General features: G+C 46.6%; 1 protein-coding gene across 1 annotated transcript; it reads left to right on the forward strand.

The window, feature by feature from the left end:
* Positions 1–5,947: 5,947 nt before the first annotated feature.
* Positions 5,948–9,038, forward strand: GGS25DRAFT_514824 (uncharacterized protein; the record flags this gene model as incomplete). Its single annotated transcript, XM_049263027.1, has 3 exons — positions 5,948–6,027; position 6,088; positions 6,447–9,038. 3 exons carry the CDS (start codon positions 5,948–5,950, stop codon positions 9,036–9,038), a joined length of 2,673 nt encoding a protein of 890 aa, XP_049115939.1.
* Positions 9,039–21,387: the final 12,349 nt, after the last annotated feature.

Below are 21,387 nucleotides of genomic sequence, written 5' to 3' on the forward strand. Positions count from 1 at the left end.
TATCGTACCTACTAGGTACGTAGGCATCTATCTATCTATCTATCTCTCTCTCTGATCGCCCATAATCTCTCCCGTACCACAGAGTTCGTTCCGTGGACGAATGAAATGGGCGTAGCAGCTGACTGGGGGGAAGGGGGGGGGGGGGGGGGGGGGGGGGGTTGTTAATCAATGGCATACATACTGGTGTTTTAACATGTACAATACATATGTAGGTAGTCATTAGTTACCTGACAACTAGGTTAGGTAGGTCAGTAGGTATGTAAGCAACGTGACTGATAAAGAAGAAGAAGAAGAGTCTGATGGTTACACAATGAGGTGATACAAAACAAATGCGCCGTTGTTCTGCAGCATGAGCTATCAGAAAACACAAAACACAGAGCCCTACATAGTAGATCTTGACGACATGGCTTGATGTTGATGGGTAGGAGTAAGTAGTCACTAGCTAGAAGTGGTGGTAGTAGTGGTGGTGGTGGGATCGGCCGAATCGTTATGCTGTGTTTCTGTATCGTAGCTGTATGTACTATGTATGTAACTATGTATGTACGAAGTACATACCATGTACAGCAGAAACGACCCGCGGGCCAATCAAAACCACAAGTCATTTCATGTTCTTCTTTGGCTTTCAAGGGTTTCCTACTGCTACCCCGACCCGACCCCGACTCCGACCAACCCCCATGGCAACCTTTGAACTTGCTCGTTGGGACTTGGGGAAATTCTGTTGGAGAAGAAAGCGAAGCACAGCCTTGGACGGGGATCAGGGGTGGAAAGAAAAAGGGGAGGGGTGTGGGAGGGGTGGGTGATGAGGGGGGGGGGGAAGGGAAGGGAAGGGTTAAAAAAAAAAGCCATGTGCCATCATCGTCTGTGTGGAATGCTGCCAGAAATAGAAGCAACGCTACAAAAAGCTATGACATCCTTGACAGGCTTGGATTGGTCTTCAAGTTAATTGACGCGAGGATCCCGGTACCTTTTTGCGCAACGTTTAAAAGAGCATGCGCACCGATTGTGCGGTTAGTTCCTTGCAGCAGATACAACTTTGACCTTAACATACTACCTAGTAAACCTACCTAAGGTACCCTTTGCTAGTATTGATTGATACGTTACTTTACTACATCGTTAAACTATACTAGTGTAGGCAGACGGGTATGATAGTAGATACTCACCGACGTAAGGCAACTATTATTTGAAGTATCCATGAGCGAAGGTTCTAACTTAGGGTACTAGGTAGTTAAGTACACATACTAAGTCTAGACTGTCTAGAGATGTACCTCTGTTCAATGTTCATTATGAGATTACCAGTGGGGCCTTGCATCATAGAGTTGCGTAACGAGTGAAGGTATTATTGCAAAATACATATCTAATACTTACATACCACATACTAATATGAAGTGGGCAATGGGCATTGAGATGTAGCTACTATGTACCCCTATAGCTGGAGTTATAGGCAAGGTTAAAAAACACATGCAGGGCTTAGTGTCTAACCTAAAGGCTCCTTCCGCAAGAGACTTGCCTATGCCATGTGGATCGCCATCATCAATTCAAGCTTGAATCCATCGTTGGTAAGAAACACAGTAAACAACCTTGAAGTCCCCTGTATTTGCCCATATAAGCACGCTAGTACCTGATATGAATAGCACTACTATTAGACGTTGCGTACATGTCAAATGTAAAGTTGACAAGGGCAAAGAACATCGACATGGAATTGCACATAAATACATAACTATACCTAGGTACATAAGTGTCTTACATAAGCGTAGGACAGAACAGCTTAAACCTTCAATTGAACCAAGATGGGTAATAGATTATCTCTCTTCCCCCACACAATCCTAAGACACACATGCGCACATACATACATAACATACATAACACAATATAACAGCTCAAGTCAATATATTACATACACCATATAATGAGGCACGAGACATCTTGATCCGCCTACCGATCAACGTAGCGGTTAGTCCAGCGGGCCTTTTACATCATCGGTATCCATATCCGAAATAGGGCACGGCTCAGTGCATTTGGCTACCTAAACAAAGAAATCAAATAATTTGCTGTGCTAAGCATGCCTAGCCGGAATTATATGTGTGGATTGCGCATGTATGAACCGAAGAACTGCTGCATAGGTAACTAATGAAATGGGCAACAACTGTGCTTCCAGATGTCCGCGGACTTACATAAAACCGGCATTATCATATTGGTACAGTCTCGAACCTTGAGGGGGAGAGAGCTCTTCACCTAGGTCACACCTTGCTCGCTTGGGTAAAGTCGGGACGACTAGCCGGTGTTATGAAAAAGGTACCTATATTGGAACAACGGCCCTGCCTAGCTAGCCCTGCTTAACGTGCTTGTATGTACATTAAGTCATTAACTCCCTAGTAAGTACCTACATAATCTCCTGTCTCTGAGATGGCTGACAGTGTACTAGTTACAAGTCACGGTTACCTAGGTGAGAACTACGCATGCTGGCGCATATCTACTAGGTAACCATGATCTTGATCCGTGCACTTTCCCGTGTGCCGAGAAGAAGAAAGTCGCCGAGGGGCCTCGGAGCGGACTTTCGCTCTTATGATGTCAGGGCCTTCATAAAGTGCGAAAACCCGCAAAGGACTAAAATAGTATTCTCCTAATCTCCGACACTGAGACCCTTTACCAAATCGTATTATACTAAAATATCTACCAGTTCTATCAAATTAACTACTACTACGTTGTGGCTTCCTGGACCTTTGTAAATGGATATCTGCGACAACACGAGGTCGGGCGAAAGGCGTAAATCGCTGTTGCCACATGCTTGCATCGCGCTATATTCATCTGCCATGCAAATATCAACATCACAGACTACCTATGAAACCAGGTGCACGCAAGCGGCGGGCCATACAAGAGGTATCAATGTAAACACGACAGAAATAGGAAAATGAAAAAAGCTCGAGTCCACGGCTGATCACAAAATGAACCATCTGATAATACTCGTATCGTCCCATACAACGTCAGACTCTCCGCAACACCGAATGTGAGCGTGGTCTTAGAAGTCTTTGGGGGCCTAAGGATAACGCACTTGCCACCATGATGGCGAGCCAGCCTCAAGTGATACGGCCGCGTATGCCGCCAATACATATCTGCTGAGGTGAAACATATGTCCTAACCTAAGCATGCTAGATAGGCATATATGTAAAAGCGGTTAGTACATGACAAGATGCGGATTACATACGATGATATGTATAACAACGGCGATTAGCGGGTACTTCCACCTCTCTACGGAAAGCAAACAGGAAGGAGAATATCAATCGCGGAAAGTCGTTCTAATTTTGCACCTTTACGCAAATAAGACACCACACGGATTTCAACATGACCCCTGTGGCCGAAGGGGAAAGATGAAAAAAAGGCTCAAAGAGTTATAGCATTACAGAGCTATCAAGATTGACTCGATCGGTCCCGAAGCCACAATACTTGGGTACTCAAGTGTATGATCTAAAATATACACAGCGACCCATAGGCAGTGAGTGTAGTCTCAAAAGGCAACATTTCATTCGATGATGCTACTGGTACATCGAGTAATCTAAAGCTGGCGTCGATCTCACTCGATATACATGAGGAGCTATAAGATCGGAAATACTGCTGCGCCGTACACTGACAGCACGCAATATACATAGCATATTAACTAACCTATCGATTTTTCCAGCTTAAAATACTTCGTAGTTCAAGGACGATCTCGCAAAGTATTTCCAATCCCATTTTCAGTATCATTATTCAATTAGACTAAACCGATATGAATATAGGTACGCATACGCACACGCATACGCACACTTCTAGGTCGACCAAAAACATGCTATGTGCTAGGTATGTGAAGTGACTACTCCAAGGTCGGTTACTTCGGGATGTATAGAAGGTCGCCGAGTGGGCACTAACCAAGTACCCGACTCACGGGGTGGCCGCCCAGCCAACCACGCTGACCATGCGAACTTAAGACCAACGCCACACTAACCAAGGCCTCAACCAAGGGCAATCCGGTTACAATGCAGAACATGAAACAAATTCTTAGGTGGGTGGTGATTACTACGCTGCAAGGACCTGACAGGTGTAGAGCCTACAGCATAACCCCAGCCGAACTTCCCCATACCACCTGACCTACACGTGTGAAAGCTGTAGGTTCAGCGTGGGTGAGGTGGGAGGCAAATGGTTAATTCGACCCCCGGATGTAACCAAAGCAGAAGAAAGATCGTTTCAATATCCCCCGGCGACATGCATCTGTCCTGCGCTTACTACACATTGCCTTCGACCAAGGAAGAGTTGCGTGGCGATTGATCAACTGTACGGGAACCGGCTTTAGGTCAACCGGCGATTAGAAACATCATGATCTTGATGCAATGCGGTTGCCTGATATTATCAAATATCAAAGAAGTCTTTTTTATTATTATTTCCCCTGTGCGGGAAGCGAAGAGAGCAAGGCCATACATAGGCAGCACCACATCGCATAACGGAGGTAACACGGCCTGGATGGTTGTCTGTGTCTCATTGACCTGAATGGTTGGCTGGCTGGCTGGCCTGGCTGGCGAGTGGGTGTTGCTGATTGGTTTCGGGCTTTTCATTCGAGAAGAACGCAACGCAAAAAGGTCGACTTCCGTACATTAATACAGCTGCCTGCGTCAGCCCTAAATCGTAATGATTCAGCCCTCCTCACGCCTCGTTTTTACGCAGTAAGGCCATCCGTCTAGCGTCTGACTGATCTGCATAGTCGTATCCAATTTCACGACCCGAGTGGGGGGGAAGAGGAAAGCAGTTGGCATGACTAGTACAATGGTAAGTAAACAAATAGGCAAAATACTCGAGAAAGTACATACATTATGAGGTTTATCACTAGGTAATATTGGTAGTATTGATAAGTAAGGTATTGTTGCATCGGTCGAGTTGCTAGAACAGTTGCGTGGTGCTGCTGACCGGCCTGTTCGATGGGCTGTTTCTATTCGTGTTGCCTATGCCGCACGCTACTCTCCCACATGCTACCCGCATGCAAGCGTGTGGGAGGGGCCTACGATTCGTCTACGCCGCAGCAATTCTTCCCAAAAATGCCGTCTCACCAACCCGGAATACCCTGGGGGCGATATCCCCCCTCACCACACCCTTTCCTTCTCCTCTTCTTCTCTCTACCTAGTGTATGTAGGTATTTATCTATCTATCGTGAACCTTGTCTTCCCAGAAGTCGAAGCTAGCGGATGAGTTTAATTAGAACCAGAAACCGCTGTCATCCGCATGCATGTCAAATACCTCTCTGGGCAGTGAGGTAGCAGTGGAAGATCATGTCAGAATAGGTGGATAGATGAGCTTTCCAAGTCGGATACCACGGGGTGGATAGGCAACTTTGCAAACAACACAACTTACTTACTTACATTGGTAGGTAATTAGGTGTTGGATATTTGGTAGAACATACATAGTTATTAGTTACCAACCTAGGTTAGGTATGTCATCCATATAATAATCCATGTCCTAGGTAGTCCAGTCATGATGATGATATTTTAAGATCTTAAGCTTAATGAGCGTTAATCTGAAGTCGATCTCTAAAAGGTACCTACATACATGACTCGGTACATAATAGGTAGTACCTACTACCGCCTCTAGCGTACATTTAACTGTCATTAAGATAGGTACAATACAATACACAGTAGCACCTAACTAACGTAGTGCCAGTTAGTATCTGACGATAACGTCCAATGGAAATGATTGACCCTGGTATACGAAAGATACTTATCGTACATGCCTAGGTACTAATGTGCATATGCATACCTAGTTCGATGCCATCTTTCCTGGATGTGATGTCCTGCATACATACACATACAAATGCGACAACGGAGGAAGTAATGCTGAGATTCTACACGTGTACATATGTATGTATATGCAAGAGACAACCTTGGAGGCTTGTAGATGCACGGTATGGTGTATGTTGATGATAGCGGGAAGGATGTTGCGACAAACGCTTCAGCCGCGTGAGGCCGTTGACCCACAGCCCATGGAGGTACTTCAGTACATTGATACTACTAGGTAGGTACCTAGTAGAACCACATAGTTAGTACTCAAGTACCTAAATATTTCAATGTTCAGGGTACATGTAGTACCTGACCTAAGCGCCCTTCACCGCCTACCTAAACTGCCCAGGTCTTTACTTTATGATAGGACCAGATAGGTACCAATCTCAACAACCTTGTCTTTTCATCTCCAGGCCTGCAACGCAACAATTCAACCTCGTTCAGCCGCCCAGAATAACACCAAGAGAGCTAAGGGGAGGTGGTCAAGTTTTGACTCCCTAAAAATAATTTCGACACATCTGGCACTTTCCTCATAGAGAAATTTCTCTTTCTTTGTCCAGGGCCATGAATCCGTCAGCACGTCCACCCACGTTCTCATGTTGCCATAGATAACAATAGCAACAAAAGATTATGATGATGACTGCGGATACTAAGTGGAACGCGCGCAGGAGACGCGCAGCCCAGTCTGTCTTCCAGACTGATGTTTCGAGTTCCACACTCTCTTCTGCCCCTTCCCTATGCTTTCCCGAGCAAGGTCGAACGCCACTAGTCCAGACTCGTTCGAAGAAGGCAGCTGACCCCCAATTCGGCTTGGCCTCCCCGGAGAACAGCTCCCATGCCGCTCAACAAGCCCGCTTTGCCCGGTCTTGGCACACGGTCACAACCCGGATCGCCCTCCCGCCCTCCGTGACGGCGGAGGACTCGTTCGGCTCCCTGCCGAACTCTCAGGACCTCGAGGATGGCCCCTTTCTGGATGCCCTCCTGGATGTACTAGACCCGGCTACGCGTCTTCCGCTCCTCGTTCACACCGAAGACATCCTCGCTTGGCATTCCCACCAAGTTAGGCTGCACTTCGTGAGCTATGTGCTGCCGCTGCTCGATGTCTGTGGCGCCCACTTGGACCAGACGCAAGTGCTGCTGGGAAGCATACGAACGCTGGAGGCTGCGCATAGACAGTATCTGTTCGGCATGTCTCTAATTCTCCGGGCCATGGATAAAGAAGATGCGGAGCTTGCTCTGATGAAGTTTCACCGGGACCTATATGCTATCGTGGGAAACTCGATGTCTACGCCTTTGATAGACGCCTTAGGTTCGGTCCTCGGCCACTTGATGAGAGTAATTCTCGGTGTATATTCGGCTGATCAGCCATGGACGCGTGAGAAGAAGGCTGCTAGCGTCGATAAGGCAGAGAGTTCGAAGAAGGAGCTGTATCAGCTTATGGATTCGGTCTGTAAGGTCGGCCTTGCTGGTGAGAAGTTTCAGATCTTGTTCGCAGAACTCCTCGATGAGATAATGATTTCCTATATTCGAGAGAAGTTTGCGGGAGTGTGGACGCCTAACAAGGACCTGGACATAAAGGCACGTGCATCAGGCAATCCCAAAGTCAAACCAAAGTGCATAGAAGAGCTTGTAGATTGGGTCGAGCACAAATACGCGGAATTGGCCTTCGAAGTCACCAGCCGGCTAAGTAGCAATGTGAAGTTCTCCTGGGCTGATGTGGCGAAGTGGAAGGAGATTGCAGTCGGGAGGCTTGCGGCGCTGCGTATTGATGAGCTGTTTGACATTGTTATTAGCTGGCCGAACAGCGAGGGTGGGATCGATGACCTCCGCTACGCAGTCACGACGCCTCAACGACGATTACAGCTTACAGATGCATTTTCAACCACACTACAAAAACGCCTACTTCATGCTGGACGCTCAACACTAGATATACTGCGTACGTATATTGCTATGATTCGGACATTTCACAAGCTAGATCATTCAAGGGTACTTCTCGACCGAGTTGCGTACTCCCTTCAGCTCTATCTATGCACCCGAGAAGACACTGTTCGCATAATTGTCACGGGCCTGCTAGCTAATCGTGAGGAAATCAATACCGAAGCACGTCAAACGAAGCTCGTCGAACTCGTCGAGCTACTACAGCAAGATTCTGATCAATACCGCAGTGAGCGGCAAGACGAAGAATGGGATGACCTGAATTGGATGCCTGCTCCAGTAGATGCGGGTCATAACTATAAACGACGAAAGTCCGAAGACGTTATCGGTACACTCATTAGTGCCTTAGGCTCGGCGGAGGTGTTCATTAAGGAATTCCAAAGCATCATAGGGGAGCGGTTGCTTTCTGATCAGACTACCTTTAAGCAAGAGGTGGGCGTGCTGGACCTGTTGAAGAAGCGATTCGGAGAATCTTCACTACAAGCTTGCGATGTAATGATCAGGGATGTCCACGACTCAGCACGACTCGACGGTGTCATCAACCGCGGAACCGTGAACCACCCAGATAAGGTCGAGCGAGACTGGACAATCCACGCACGCATCTTATCTCGTCTTTACTGGCCCGAAATCGGAGAAGAACGGTTTGTGTTACCTCCCAGTGTATCGGAAATGCAAAAGATGTACGAGTCTGTCTTTGAGCATCTCAAGCCGTCGCGCAAGATCAAGTGGCTTAACCATCTCGGCCAAGCAACCGTAGAACTTGAGCTCGAAGACCGCACCATACAGGAAAATGTCCATACCTACGAGGCGACTGTCATCGATTGCTTTAGCGAAGAGAATGCTTCTAGTTGGACCTTTGAGGATCTATGGATGAAACTGCAGATGGACGAAGACCTGCTCACGGCAGCACTAGAATTCTGGGAGAAGAAGCATGTCATACGCAGGCTTCCAGATAGTACCTATGTCGTTATAGAGCGACTCTCAGATGCTGAGCAGTCATCATCCCTTCAGCCGGCGCCATCAATGAATGCCGGTGCTAACGACAATGCACCCGTCACTCCTCGAAAGGCCAAGTCAGGAATCAGTGAAAAGGAGAAGGAGAAGCGCCAAGTGTATTGGCAGTTCATTGTCGGCATGCTGACGAACTCGAGCCCCGCTATGCCTCTTGGCCAAATCTCGATGATGATGAAGATGCTGATCGCGGACGGGTTCCCCTGGAGTAACGAGGAGCTACAGGAGTTCCTTGGAGAGAAGATAGCGGACGGCGAGCTCGAAATTGCGGGAGGTAAATATAGGCTCATCAAGAAGTGAGATCTATACGCGCTTATCACACAGCCCGTACCTTGGTTCTGCAAAGAATGTATGATGTGATGATTGGGTTGCTCGTTCAAGTCAAGCTGAGATGTTTAGGTGGCTTGCTGGCGCCAGCGGTGGTTTCGAAACATCGGCTTATCCGCTAGCGGGTGATCATCTACGATTACACAAAGTCTTACTGAGTACCTACATACAATACGATCGCGGGGGGCGTTTGAGATGAACGAGCCGCCGTGGGGGGGTGGGGTGTGCCGAATGGATGTTTACAATAGCGACATCCATTGGCAGCTTACATACCTGTCAGTTTGGTTTATCTAAGTACCTACTTACTTAGTGGCTAGTAGTTACATACCTCGGCATCTGTCTTACCTACCTACTATGTACCTAATATCCATCGCTCGGTACCACAAAGTCTAGTGTGTAGGTAATAGGTCCTACATACTTAGCAGGGAGGGGAGGCTGCAAAGATCGGCCGGTGGCGCAACGGAGTATTATCCGAACAAGTAAATAAGATGCGATGCATCATGCCGGTGTGGCGGCTGAGCTAATATCATACGTCTGGTCACACCGGTATCCCGTGAAAGGGAAAAGACGTGGGTAGGGGTTTCACACGAACGGACGAACGAACTAGATGCTATGGTGGAAAGAAGCTTATCTGTGTAGGAGTGGGTTGCTTGTGTTAATCATGATTCACGACATACGTAGGTCATATCTAAAGTATTACGGATAGGTAGGTAGATAGCCTTACGGAGCTAGGACTAGACCTAGGACCTAAGTGAGAAACAAAACATTGCACACTTACTTAGAACATGCTTTATTCGCTCACGGCTTGTCGGGGGGGGAATATGATAGTATTAACGGTTCGGTTGTCTGTCCCATGTCTGCGTACCTAGGTATCTTATGTACGAGACGTAACGAGTCGATGCTACGACAGTCAATAGGTACTTGGATTACATATACATAGGTTGGTAGGCAGTTGCATAGTATTTTTGTTTCGCCCGGATACCTCTGTATGGGACATATGCACATCTAGACTTCTCTTCTCTTCTCTTCTCTTCACGCCCCCCCCCCTTTCTCCCGTTAATGGGTACTTACCTATTTCTCAGGGCTTCTTTTTCTTCTTATTCCCTCATTTGTTCAACTCGCTTGGCTGCGAGTTCGTTCGTTCGCTGACTCGCGGTTTATCGCCTGATTCGGTTCCATGCCGCACTTTGGCCGTTCTCACTTTCACTTGTTTGAGGGGGTGTTCGCGTGGTTCGTTGGTGTCATGCAGCTAGGTAGGTAGGTAGGTAGGTGTAACTGATTCGTTCGAGTATGGGCCAATTATATAGCTGCCCATACTTTTGATTATATAAAGAGGTAGAGAGAAAGGGGCGGTTATGGGGAGAGAGAGAGAGAGAGGGGGGGGGGAGGGGACAAGGTGGGCGGCTGATGTGATATGATGCTTATCGTCTCACCTCACCTAGGTGGGTGGTGGTTTGATGCTGCGTAACGGTAGGTACATAGGTAGGTGAGTGAGTAGTACCTTAGGACCTAAGTAAGTAAGTAGCATTTGAAGTTGGGACAAAGAGAAAGGGGGTGATCGGACGGGATGGTGATTGGTGTTAGTGATTAAGTGGTAGTAAGTAAGCATGAATGTCCCTATGTACCTATGTAGCTAAGTAATGGGGCGTTGGTTTAAACTGGCTCGGTTCGATGCTAGGTACTTACCTACGCAGACAGGCAAGTCAGGTTTATGTTGGTAGTTAGATACATACCTACCCGTTACATTATGTAGTTCGTTAGGTAATACAAGTACCTAGGATGTAGTTACTAGGTTGTAGGTTGGTGAGGTATGTGATGTGGTATGTGCCTGGGCCTTGTTTACGATGTATCACTTATCTAGGTAGGTTAGGTTAGGTTAGGTTAGGTTAGGTTGGTACCTCGCTTCTACACCTACCTACATGTCATATTATATCATAACTATACCTAGATGCTTGCCTACATACTCTTTTACCTGGGTTAGGTCTGGGCCGTTGGCCTTAAGACGAAACTGCCTACATAAAACTACATAAAACCGATTTGAAGGGACGCCAACAAGCCAGCCCGCCCCCCCCCTTCCCCCCTTTCGGGTCCTTCCCGTCCCCAGCATGCGGAACTACCCTAGGTACCTACCTACATAAGTATATGCATACTTACCTTACGTACGGCGGATATGTACGTGCCCCCAGCCCCAGCCACCTTCCGGGCCGCGATGAGGTTAAAAAGGGGGGATGCGCTAGAAGGCAGGTAGGCAGCGGGAGAAGGAATCCTTCTGGCGGTTGGCTGGGCTGTTCTGACTTGCCTACCTACCTACGGGTCGTTGGATCGGATAAGGACACCGAGTTCAATACTTGGCTTAAGATAGCCCCCCCCCCCCCCCCCCCCCTACCCTGCGGACGTAAGAGCGTGGGTGGGTTGGTAATATGCCTACAAACCCTATCTTGGTGGCCTATGTATCTAGGTAGGTACCGATAGTTACTCTCCTATCCGAGCCGATCAAGGCCACATCCGCGTCCCCGTTCTTCGGGTTCCCGCTCCGCGTTGGCGTGGGGGGGGGAGATGACTGCCCGGCCCCCACCCGCGGCTACTGGGTAATATGGCGAGGCACATACGTGCGTACGGTACCCGGATCGGTCCTGAGACCTATTGTGGAGATCGGGGGCCGTAATATGCATATACCAACGGAGGCTGAGAATGGGGCTGTTGGTGTGGATGGCATTATATGGGTGACTGACTGGGGGGAGGTAGGTCTCAGGTTGATGTTGGTGTTTATATATTATTATATTTCCTGTGTGAGATCTGGACACATACATGTTTCTCCTTTCCATGCAAAGGGAGCCGCGGTATTTAGGCTTGAGGAGGGGAGTTCAATTATAATACCTAGGCTGTTGGTACCCGAATCACTCCTAGACCTGGAAGAAGGAGGGTAAATGGTGGGCATATTCCTCGCAATGTTCACGTGACTGATTGAAAGACCACATAGGTACCAACTTGGCTATTTACCTCCCTAACTACTACTATAGTTTGCTGGATAGCGAGTCCAAATACAGCTATGCTGAGCCTCCTGGCGAACTTCATTTGAGTCATGCTCCCGAGTCCATGTGTTGGGAATCATTCACACCTAAAAACGACAAGAATTATGTTTACCGTCAAACAAACGATATGATGCCTATTATACCATGGCTTAGATACCTACTACTCACTACCTATACTATCCTAGCAATGCCATGAGCGCAGAGGTAGGCGCGCGCTTGTTTGCTTGTGGAGTTGGCTAGTTGGCCAGTTGGTTAGTTAGCTACCTAACCTAGGGAGTTAGCTAACCTAGTTGTTGTTTGTTGGCTAAGCCCCCGAACATCCAACGCACACAGGCCACTCACTTACTAGGTACCTAGCTTCGAATCAGCCAATACACGAAGAGACCCTTGCCTGTTTGTAGGGTTCATATTTCCATGCCTCGACTACCTACATAAAATAGTCCTGGCATGGCGGTGAACGAGAAAGTTGCCTTTTCACAACTGTGTTAGCCTTACCTTTCAACAAGCCCTTGCTTCGCTTGGGAGTGATAAGGGTCTTGTAATAGATAGTATCATAGGCATATATCTATCTACCCAGTACCTACCAGTCTACTGCATACCGTCTAAGTACACACATAACACCACGCCGCTTAGAAAGTTGGTTCTTCCGGACTAGCCAGGATGGCTTGGAGGTTAGGTATGTATGTAGTTATGGAGCTTGAGATAAGGTGACATGCTAAATCACTCGAAGGCTATCTATATGTCTATCTACTATGGAGAGGCTTCGTTAGTTACCGTTACTAGGTAACTAGCCCTTACAGCATGATATCCTCAGGATGAATGATAAGCTTGAAGTAGGCCGTTATGACTATCGTCGATTGAGGACTACGGGGATAAGGGGTGGTATAGGGGTAGAGTACCGGCGGGCATTTCATCGGCATAAGTGTAATGAAGTCGGGGTAAACGATGTATGATTGTATGTTTCTAGAAGATGCGGCTCATACGTATTGAGTATGCTATGTCACCTCCATAAATAGTAGAGTGGGATAACGCGGCAACCGTAACATGTCACTGCCATACTAGTGATGATCGGGTATTCGATTGCCGTAAGGGGATGCCAAGGCTCAGTCCTATATTTACCTCCCAACCTACCTGTCGACATCCATCATCCTCTTATTAAGATCCGAGCTCCAGCTAGGTTATGGGGATCGATCATCGCTGCGTAATGAACAGGTACGGTACCTAGCTAAATAGGGACATATTGTCACGAGGCGGAACCTAGAAGACGCAGAACAACATCGTTGTTGTGCGGGGATCTCTAGCATCCATGGAAGCTACCTACATATGCACGTAAGTCGTCTTTGTTCTAACTATATGAACACCAATGTGCTCCTACGTAGACCCTTGACACATACGTTGAGTGATGATGCACACATTGCATACATGTGACTCGGTCGACTTCTCCTCAGCGAGCTACCAGTCACGGAGCGAGTTTCGTACGTACGCGTAGAACTTCATGGGCAGAGAGATATGGATACTGGGCACCGGAGTATTGTCATACCTATAGGCTACGTGCGTACGTACGAGCTTACACCGGAGAGGCGATTTTCAGAAGACACGATCTATTCGCACGCCATCAGTATCCAAAAGCTTGCCCAGCTATGTGAGTTTCAGGGTGAGCGTGTTCGACGGCATAAACCCAAGTTGAAGGACGCAAATAGTCTTTTAGATATAGAGAGATGCTAGGAGATGAACGATTTGGGTATGAGCAGCTGTCTTCGTTTCCATTTTGGCTCAGTATATAGGTATCTACCTGCTCGGTCATGTTTCACTGGCACTTGACGATGACGATGGGAGGCAGAGAGGTAGAGCTTCTTTGCGTTAAAAAGGGGTCGCGAGGGAAGCATCGTTCTTATGAGAAAGACTCATGTTACACTATCATAAGGAAGCAAGCCCTCAGCACATGCTGGTTTCCAGTAACGCTTGACCTCCATACCTACTACGTAGGTACGCATGTAAGCATGAAACTCAGGCTTGCTACCGCCGTAGATTTCGAGCACATCCCTCGAGACTGCACATACGGAAGAAGATAATAGTAGGCAAGCATGTACCGATCATTACGATAAAGCATCGACCATGATGACCTACCTTAAGATACCTGCTCTTCTTCTCGCGGGTAAGGTTGGAGTCCACCGATACCACCCCTTGGAAACCTCCCCATGTTTTCTCTGGGGAAGAAACTTCACGAGGAGCCCCAGTATCACATCAAAGAACACCTATATTTGCGAGTGGGGATATCTGTTATGGATATGTAAGTATCTATATCCGTCCCCGTCCCCGTCGAGAAAGCCAAGGATGAATGCCTACGCCTAGTAGGCATACACCTACTGTGAGGAGACGGCAAAGATCTCCTCGAACCACGCCCCCCATATGGGGCCCTTTCGGATTGTGGAGATTCGTCCCAACTTGCCGAACATTGTTTTTTTTTTTTTAATTCCACCATGCCACGTGGTAGACGGTATCCTTTGATCGACTTATAAAAAAGGATCATGGTGCGTGACGGAGCCCACACAGCCATCCCCAAACCAAACGTGATGGGGATGGCACCTGACCCTTCCCTATAACAAAGAATATTTATTACTGTCTCGGTGGCCCTAGGCGGTATCCCGAGGCTTGGAATATTCAAGTTAATCCCAAGCCTTGGTAAGAAAAGCTAGATAGAACATGATAAGACTGGCCGGCCCCCCTATCATCTAAGTAAGTGCTTATTCGATTTAAGCCTCATTCATTTCCTCCGAGCTTACTTATCGAAGCTCGTATTGCATGATCGTTTATTGAAACCCCCCCGATTCTGGACCAGCACCGTTTCCAAGAAGTAACAAACCTTCAACAGTGCGTCCAAGCTTCGGGAAGAATCTGACCTGCACCTACCTAACTAGGTACTTCCTGAAATAGGAACCTTGGAAGAAGTCATCACGCTAATAGATGCCATCGGTTCCGAGGGGGCAGTTGTTAAGCAAGTAAGTAATAGGGTTCAACCCGGACCCGAAAGAAAAAAAAAGCAAGCACGGATGCGGACCGAGAGTTCTCGGGGCCGATGACGGTGCTTTTTCGGTTTGTTATGTAACCTGCCGTGAACTAAATTCGATTTTAGGAAAGAGGGCAAGTAAATAAAAACAAAAAGAAATAGGAGAGACCGGGATCTGGTCACGGGGCTAACGCAAGCGACCTTATATTTCGTATAGAGCTTACCTGGTACGAGGTAGGTTAGGTTGGCATCAAAACGAGGACGTACGAGAGTTTTCTTTTCAGCTCTGACTGTCCTCGGAATCTTTTTTTTTCCAGGGCATTGGCGAAACGGGCAGAATTTTCTTTTACGACGTGAAGTATGTTGCCACGTGTGAGGGCTTGTGGACCACAAATGTTCCTATTCCGAGCTCGAAGTAGGCACGTATTATGGCGCAGCGATTTCACTAACGTGAAAAGACAAACTCCATAATATTCCATAAGTGCTATTTCGGCAAAGAGATAAGAGGTGGCACCGAAGCGGAAGTGCTGCTATTCCAGTAACGTTCACGAGCTGATGATATCCCACCGGTCGTATGGTACCTAGGCAGGGCTTGCCATCAATATATGCCTCAAGGTAATATTCAACATAGTATTGTGCCGTGTTTGGTTGTATTTCGCGATTGGCAATCCTCCGGTGAGCCAGATTGCCCCGTCAACACTGCTCAATCCAACACACCGTAGCCAAGTGTCTCGATGCGGGCTGGATTCTCCAAAGCCCGGGTATGCTTTTTTTTTATCACGGCCGTGGCCGTGACCGCGACGGTTAAACACAACTATTAATTGGCCCCTGGCACATATATAAGATTATGACGCTGTGCCGGCCAAGGTGTGTTCTGCCAATAAAGGGCATTATGATGCTCGTGACGTTTCACAACCCCCTGAGCCAATGCTATTGAGGCCTGTAATCAAATAACCCAAAGAAATGTGTTGTTACCAGTGCAAGGAAGAAGGACTGGGAAGGGGGCTGGCAAAATACATAAGTCTAGAAAATTATCTCACAGTGTATACATAGTTGCCACAATGGCTTATACATGCACATACACATACAAGTCCTACACTTTTGACTCATGCATCTGATGTGAGAACGAGAGCAGGTTAAGGGGGAAAAAACATCATGGATTACCATTCTGGGTGTGATTGGGTCTGCATGATGTTATGCACGCTTAGGTCGGCGTGTCCTTGACTTGGAGCTTGGAAATGCGAATGAAGCGACCGGCAGGATCTAGTCAATGTAAGCCGGGAACGGTTGAGTCGGGAGTGTACAGGAGGCGGCGGCACAGCGCTGCTACGCTTCTCAAGTACATGCCCAACCAAATACGAGGGATAGATATTTTAGTTCGGCGATAGTTAGTTGAACAGAAAACTAGGTAGGGATATAACAGTACTTGTACCTATGCAGTGTGCACTGATTTTGGGTACAGTAAACAGTAAAGCAGTAACAATAAAATTGTTTATGATAACGGGCCTTTTTCTTCTTCTTTTTCTGGAGCCGAGTGTTATGCTATAGCAGACGCTACGTTGGAATTAATGGTTCTGGATGATCTACTGGCCTCGTTTAGGTCGTTTTAATGCGATGAATATCTCGGACCAATATTGCCGTACAAGGCAAGCGAGTAGCGAAGAAGATAATATTGGAAACCAAAATTTCGGTTGGAAGAGCATGCTCTAGCATCCCGAGGTGGTGGCAATCGCAGGTTGGACAAGGGGTAATGCACAAGGAGATGTTCGATGGACGGTGAAGTTGCTCAGTTCGGGAATCTAAAAAAATAAAAAATAAAAATTACTGCTTAGCATGCTTCCCTTGTCCGTGCTTTGAACGCCGATGATGGCAGGGTTGTCTTGGAGGCGCGGGCAGACGGAGACCGATGAGATGCGGTGAGCGGAGCCAACATCATACACTATGACTCAGGTTGGCGTTGGCAATACTCATCGCCGCTTGTCAATTTAATATATGAACGGCCTTTGATGAAGCACTATTTCTCGTTGTAGAATGCCGGTAATTGCTGCGGCAAAGCGAGTGATGAGCGATGAAGCCTGTCCACTTTGACACGATATCGAAATTCGAGAGCTAGCCTGGCTCGGGAATGCGAATGGGCAAAAAATAGGCTGAGTGCCGTTGATCTGGATTGTATTAATTATGTACGGTTGGGCTACCAAGCTGCGCACTAAATAGTAGGCGTCCTTCTCGCTAACGCTCATCCATTCCGCATTGGTAGGACTGGCCGTAGGCTTGAAATGTCAAGGCAATAGATGGCGTTTATGTATTGGTCGAGTTACATAACCTAGTATTGAGGCACTTACTACGTAGTAGCTTCAAGTTTGGAGGTAATATGGTAATATCCAATGTATGTAGGTCCACTGGTAGGTTAGTACCTAGTAGGCATTCTAGGACTAAAGTTATTCATGGTAAGATGGGGCCAAAGAGCCCGAAAAGCTCCAAGATTATATTCCAGCAAACCACGTAAGTAAGGGCCCAATGTCGTGTCTATCCACGTACTGCGTGTTAGATATCTAGATAGTCCATGACATTAGGATATGATAAGATGAAGGAATAAAGAAATGAAGATATGAAGAGCCGAGCTTTTTAGTACAGGAAGCTGATGTTATATTCGGCAATCATTTATTAGCACTTACGATATTGCGACTTGTTAGTCAAACCCAAACTCTCGAGACCCTTGAGTCGATCACCTCCCGAGTTGGCCAATTAGAGTACCCGAAGTCTCCATCTGCTTACCAGGAACGTCGAAGGGACTTTCTTGTGCTAGTTCTAGTTGTGGATGACCGTATTATATGTAGGAGGGATATAATAAGAAAATAGAAAATAGAATAAATCGAGTTATGACACTATGTGGAGGACAGTTTCGACACTGTCCTGGGAGGATTGGCGATATCGGTAGATGGATATAACTATCAAATAGCAATCAACATCGGCCCTGAAAAAAAAAAAAAAAAAAAAAAAAAAAAAAATCGCCTCGCCCTTGAAAAGGGGAAAGAGTTTGTGTTTGTGCAGATTTAAACTCCCATGTCGTAAAACAGCTGTCTCGGTTGGTGTGAAAAGCTGGCCAAATATGGAGTTCCCCATATGCACCCAGTAGACCTACAAGTATCCAGTAGATAGGACACACACACACGCACACGCACAAGAAATAATTGCCATACATGTAGGTATTTGCCGGCCCCGTGACAATTAAGGCTGTGATTTCCTCAAGGCTCAATTCATAAGCCCACAGGATACCTACCTATGCAGTGCTCTCGTTCGCCCTGTGGTGGGGGCGCTGGCCGTTGATACGTCCACTTTGTTTCGTTGCTTTCCTTTCGATTTCTTACCAAACTTTTTAATCAATATTCGGCCATGTCTTGAGCTGATTCTCCGTTCAATAACTCGTGATGCATCGTCATTCCTAGGTAGCTAATCTTGGGTAGGACAGCACAGGTACTATTTAATCGTCTATTTGCGAGTTCAAGTTGACGAGTGGGTATATTATCCATCGTGCCTCATTAGTACACTGCGTCACAGGCGGGTCATTGACATCGGGGGGATTTCCCACGACGAAAGCATGACAAGGTCATCGTAATGCATGTAAGGTAACCCGGCGTTTTCGTAGCGTCCTTTCGACGGGCAAGCGGGCTTGCAACTAATCGCAACAGTCGTAAAGATTGCCTTGGCTGATTAGATGGATTAGACGAATTGGACGGATCAGGCGGATTAGGCGGATTAGGCCATATGAGAGAACAGGATATGAATCGGGTTCACTTGATAAGCCCTGTTTTATTTGGAGTGGAGGACAAGACCAGTAGTGCCGAAATATGAAATAATCCGCAAGATTGCATGTTATCATAGAAGGGATTCCCCCCTTTAGGCAGCTAGGTTAGACGGGTTGCTTGCTTGTCATTGATGACCTCCAGCTAAACTCTGCAGTCGTTTTTGGGGTTCTTGAGAAGATACCTAGCCGATGGGGGCATGATTTGGACCATTCAGTACTTGATATTTCGTGGGGTAGCCTTGTACCTAGTAAGTGCGTGATCTGCGCATTTACATACCATAGTAGTACTTAACTATGTACTATGTAGGTAATGTAGGGTTCATAACGGAACCTCGTCCAGTACTCCATAAAATTGCTCATGGCACCGAGATAGACAGCGTGGACTGTCCAAGTTGTTCGTTGTCGATTGTGACGAACACTTACTATTCAGTGCTGTTTGGATCACTGAAGCTCCTGAGACTGTAGGTGGTAGCTCGGGCTGGAGACCGGCAACAAGATCTATACGTACCTAGGCAGGTAAATAGGTAGGTATATAAGGTAGGCATTGAACGCATCTGTCTGCGCACGGATAGGGTTGTAAGGGTTGTACATAGTATGAGGTGATGGGTCATGGTGAGAAATAGTTGAGACAGTCTGGATGATAGTGGCCATGGGAGACAGGGTCCTTTTACAGGTTGCAATGGAACGATTCATCATAAATCCGGATAGGGTGACCCCGTAAGTAGTAGTATTAGATCCTGTTCACAAGACCTCCTCCACAGCCGGTTGATACAGTTACAGGCTACTTTAAGCTGGTGCTGCATCCCTTGGTTGGTTGTTGGAAGTGAAAAAGGCGTACTAGCTTGCAGCGAGGCGCTTGTCTGTGGACTGTCTTTCGCTTTCATTCCCTTGTATATATATAGGTAGTAGTAATAAGCCAGCTAGGGTTAGGGAGGGGTTAGAAAGGAGAGGGGTATGTAAGTATGCATTGCACTATGTATGTAAGAGGATTATTGAAGGGGAATATTGAAGAGGAATGGGAAGAAGGAAGAGGGGCACGGGTTTATGACAACGACCTACCTTCATAGTACATACCTAGTACATCCATACCTAGCACTATGTAGTATATGTGAAAGACATATGGAATTGATTAATGGTAAATGAAGTAGACCAGTCTGTCTGTTAAGACTGTGATTCTGTCATGTGGTTGGAAAACGAGTCAGAAGTTGTACATTTTTTGTCTTTTAAATTAGAATCAGTGCTGTCACTGCTGTGTTCGTTGCTTCTAAACGGTCTATGTCCTGGGTAATGTTGAAAGTTTAATACGGTGCTCCGAAGGGTCACCCTGATGGTATGCAATTACTTTAGGCAGGTATGCATTGACGAAAATGGGAATAAAGCTTAATATTGACGATGATGGATAATGATGAGGATGATGATGAGAAGGATGATCAATAAATCCATATGCTACATATGTAATTACGGTACGACCAGCGACTAGTACATCGAATGTCCTTCTTATTACGATATCCTTATCATGATATCAAATGTTAAATATTAAATATTAAATGAAACAGAGAGACGGATACGCACGTAAAAGAAATGATTTGAAGCTATTAACCTTAAGTGTACTATGTAACTAGTAGGTATCGATAAGGAATTGACATCAGAATTAGACCAGCACCTACCTGCCCGTAGTACCTGCCAGGCAGATAAAGTACTTAACCTTAGTAAGTTAGTAGCAAATTAAATTGTGAAACCAAGTTTGAAATAGAGCAGCAATCATTCTTTCATCCCAGTCCCAGTCCCAGTCCCAGTCCCAGTCCCAGTTCTAGTCCTCACAAGTCTTCTTCGACACATGGTTTTCCGAGTCGCCCGAATCAATCCTGCAAGGAGCACAGTTACACAATACCTACATATATGGGTACGACACACACGTTGCCTTTAAAAGTTGCTTCAAAATCCTTAACGCCAAACAATCATGCTCAAGCGTTCGTTTTGTGTCCGGCCTTGGTACGCAGGCCCCAGTTGGCCATGTTTTTACACCTGCTGAAAGGAAGAGAAAACAATGAAGGGAATCATGAATGAAAACCGAAAAAAAAAGAAAAAAATGAGAGAGAGAAAAAGGAAAGAATGGTCAAGCCAAGCCAGCCAGCCAGAATGGTTCAAAGTCTGTCTGTCTAGACTCTAGACCACCTCTTCCCTCCTAGCTCGGACGAGGTTTATCTGGCTCGGGTCAAGACTTGATAGAAACCAAAAGTTCCGAGGTCCCCAGCAAAGGAAGATTTCAAAAATCAAACTCCGGCAAGTGTTCGTTCCTTTGCCTCTTTTTTTTTCTTCCTTTTTTTTTCTTTTTTTTCTTCTATATGTTATTTGCCTGCTTGTCGGTTGGTACATACGGTATCACTGAGTAAGAAGATTGAAATATTCCTTGCAAGTTGCAAGTGGCATCAATGCTAGGTATAAATGGAGTGTGCACAGTACTGTCAATATTTCAAT

The sequence above is a fragment of the Hypoxylon fragiforme genome, assembly GCF_022984875.1.
Source record: "Hypoxylon fragiforme strain CBS 206.31 chromosome Unknown GGS25scaffold_6, whole genome shotgun sequence".
In the NCBI taxonomy this organism is placed as follows: Eukaryota; Fungi; Ascomycota; class Sordariomycetes; order Xylariales; family Hypoxylaceae; genus Hypoxylon; species Hypoxylon fragiforme.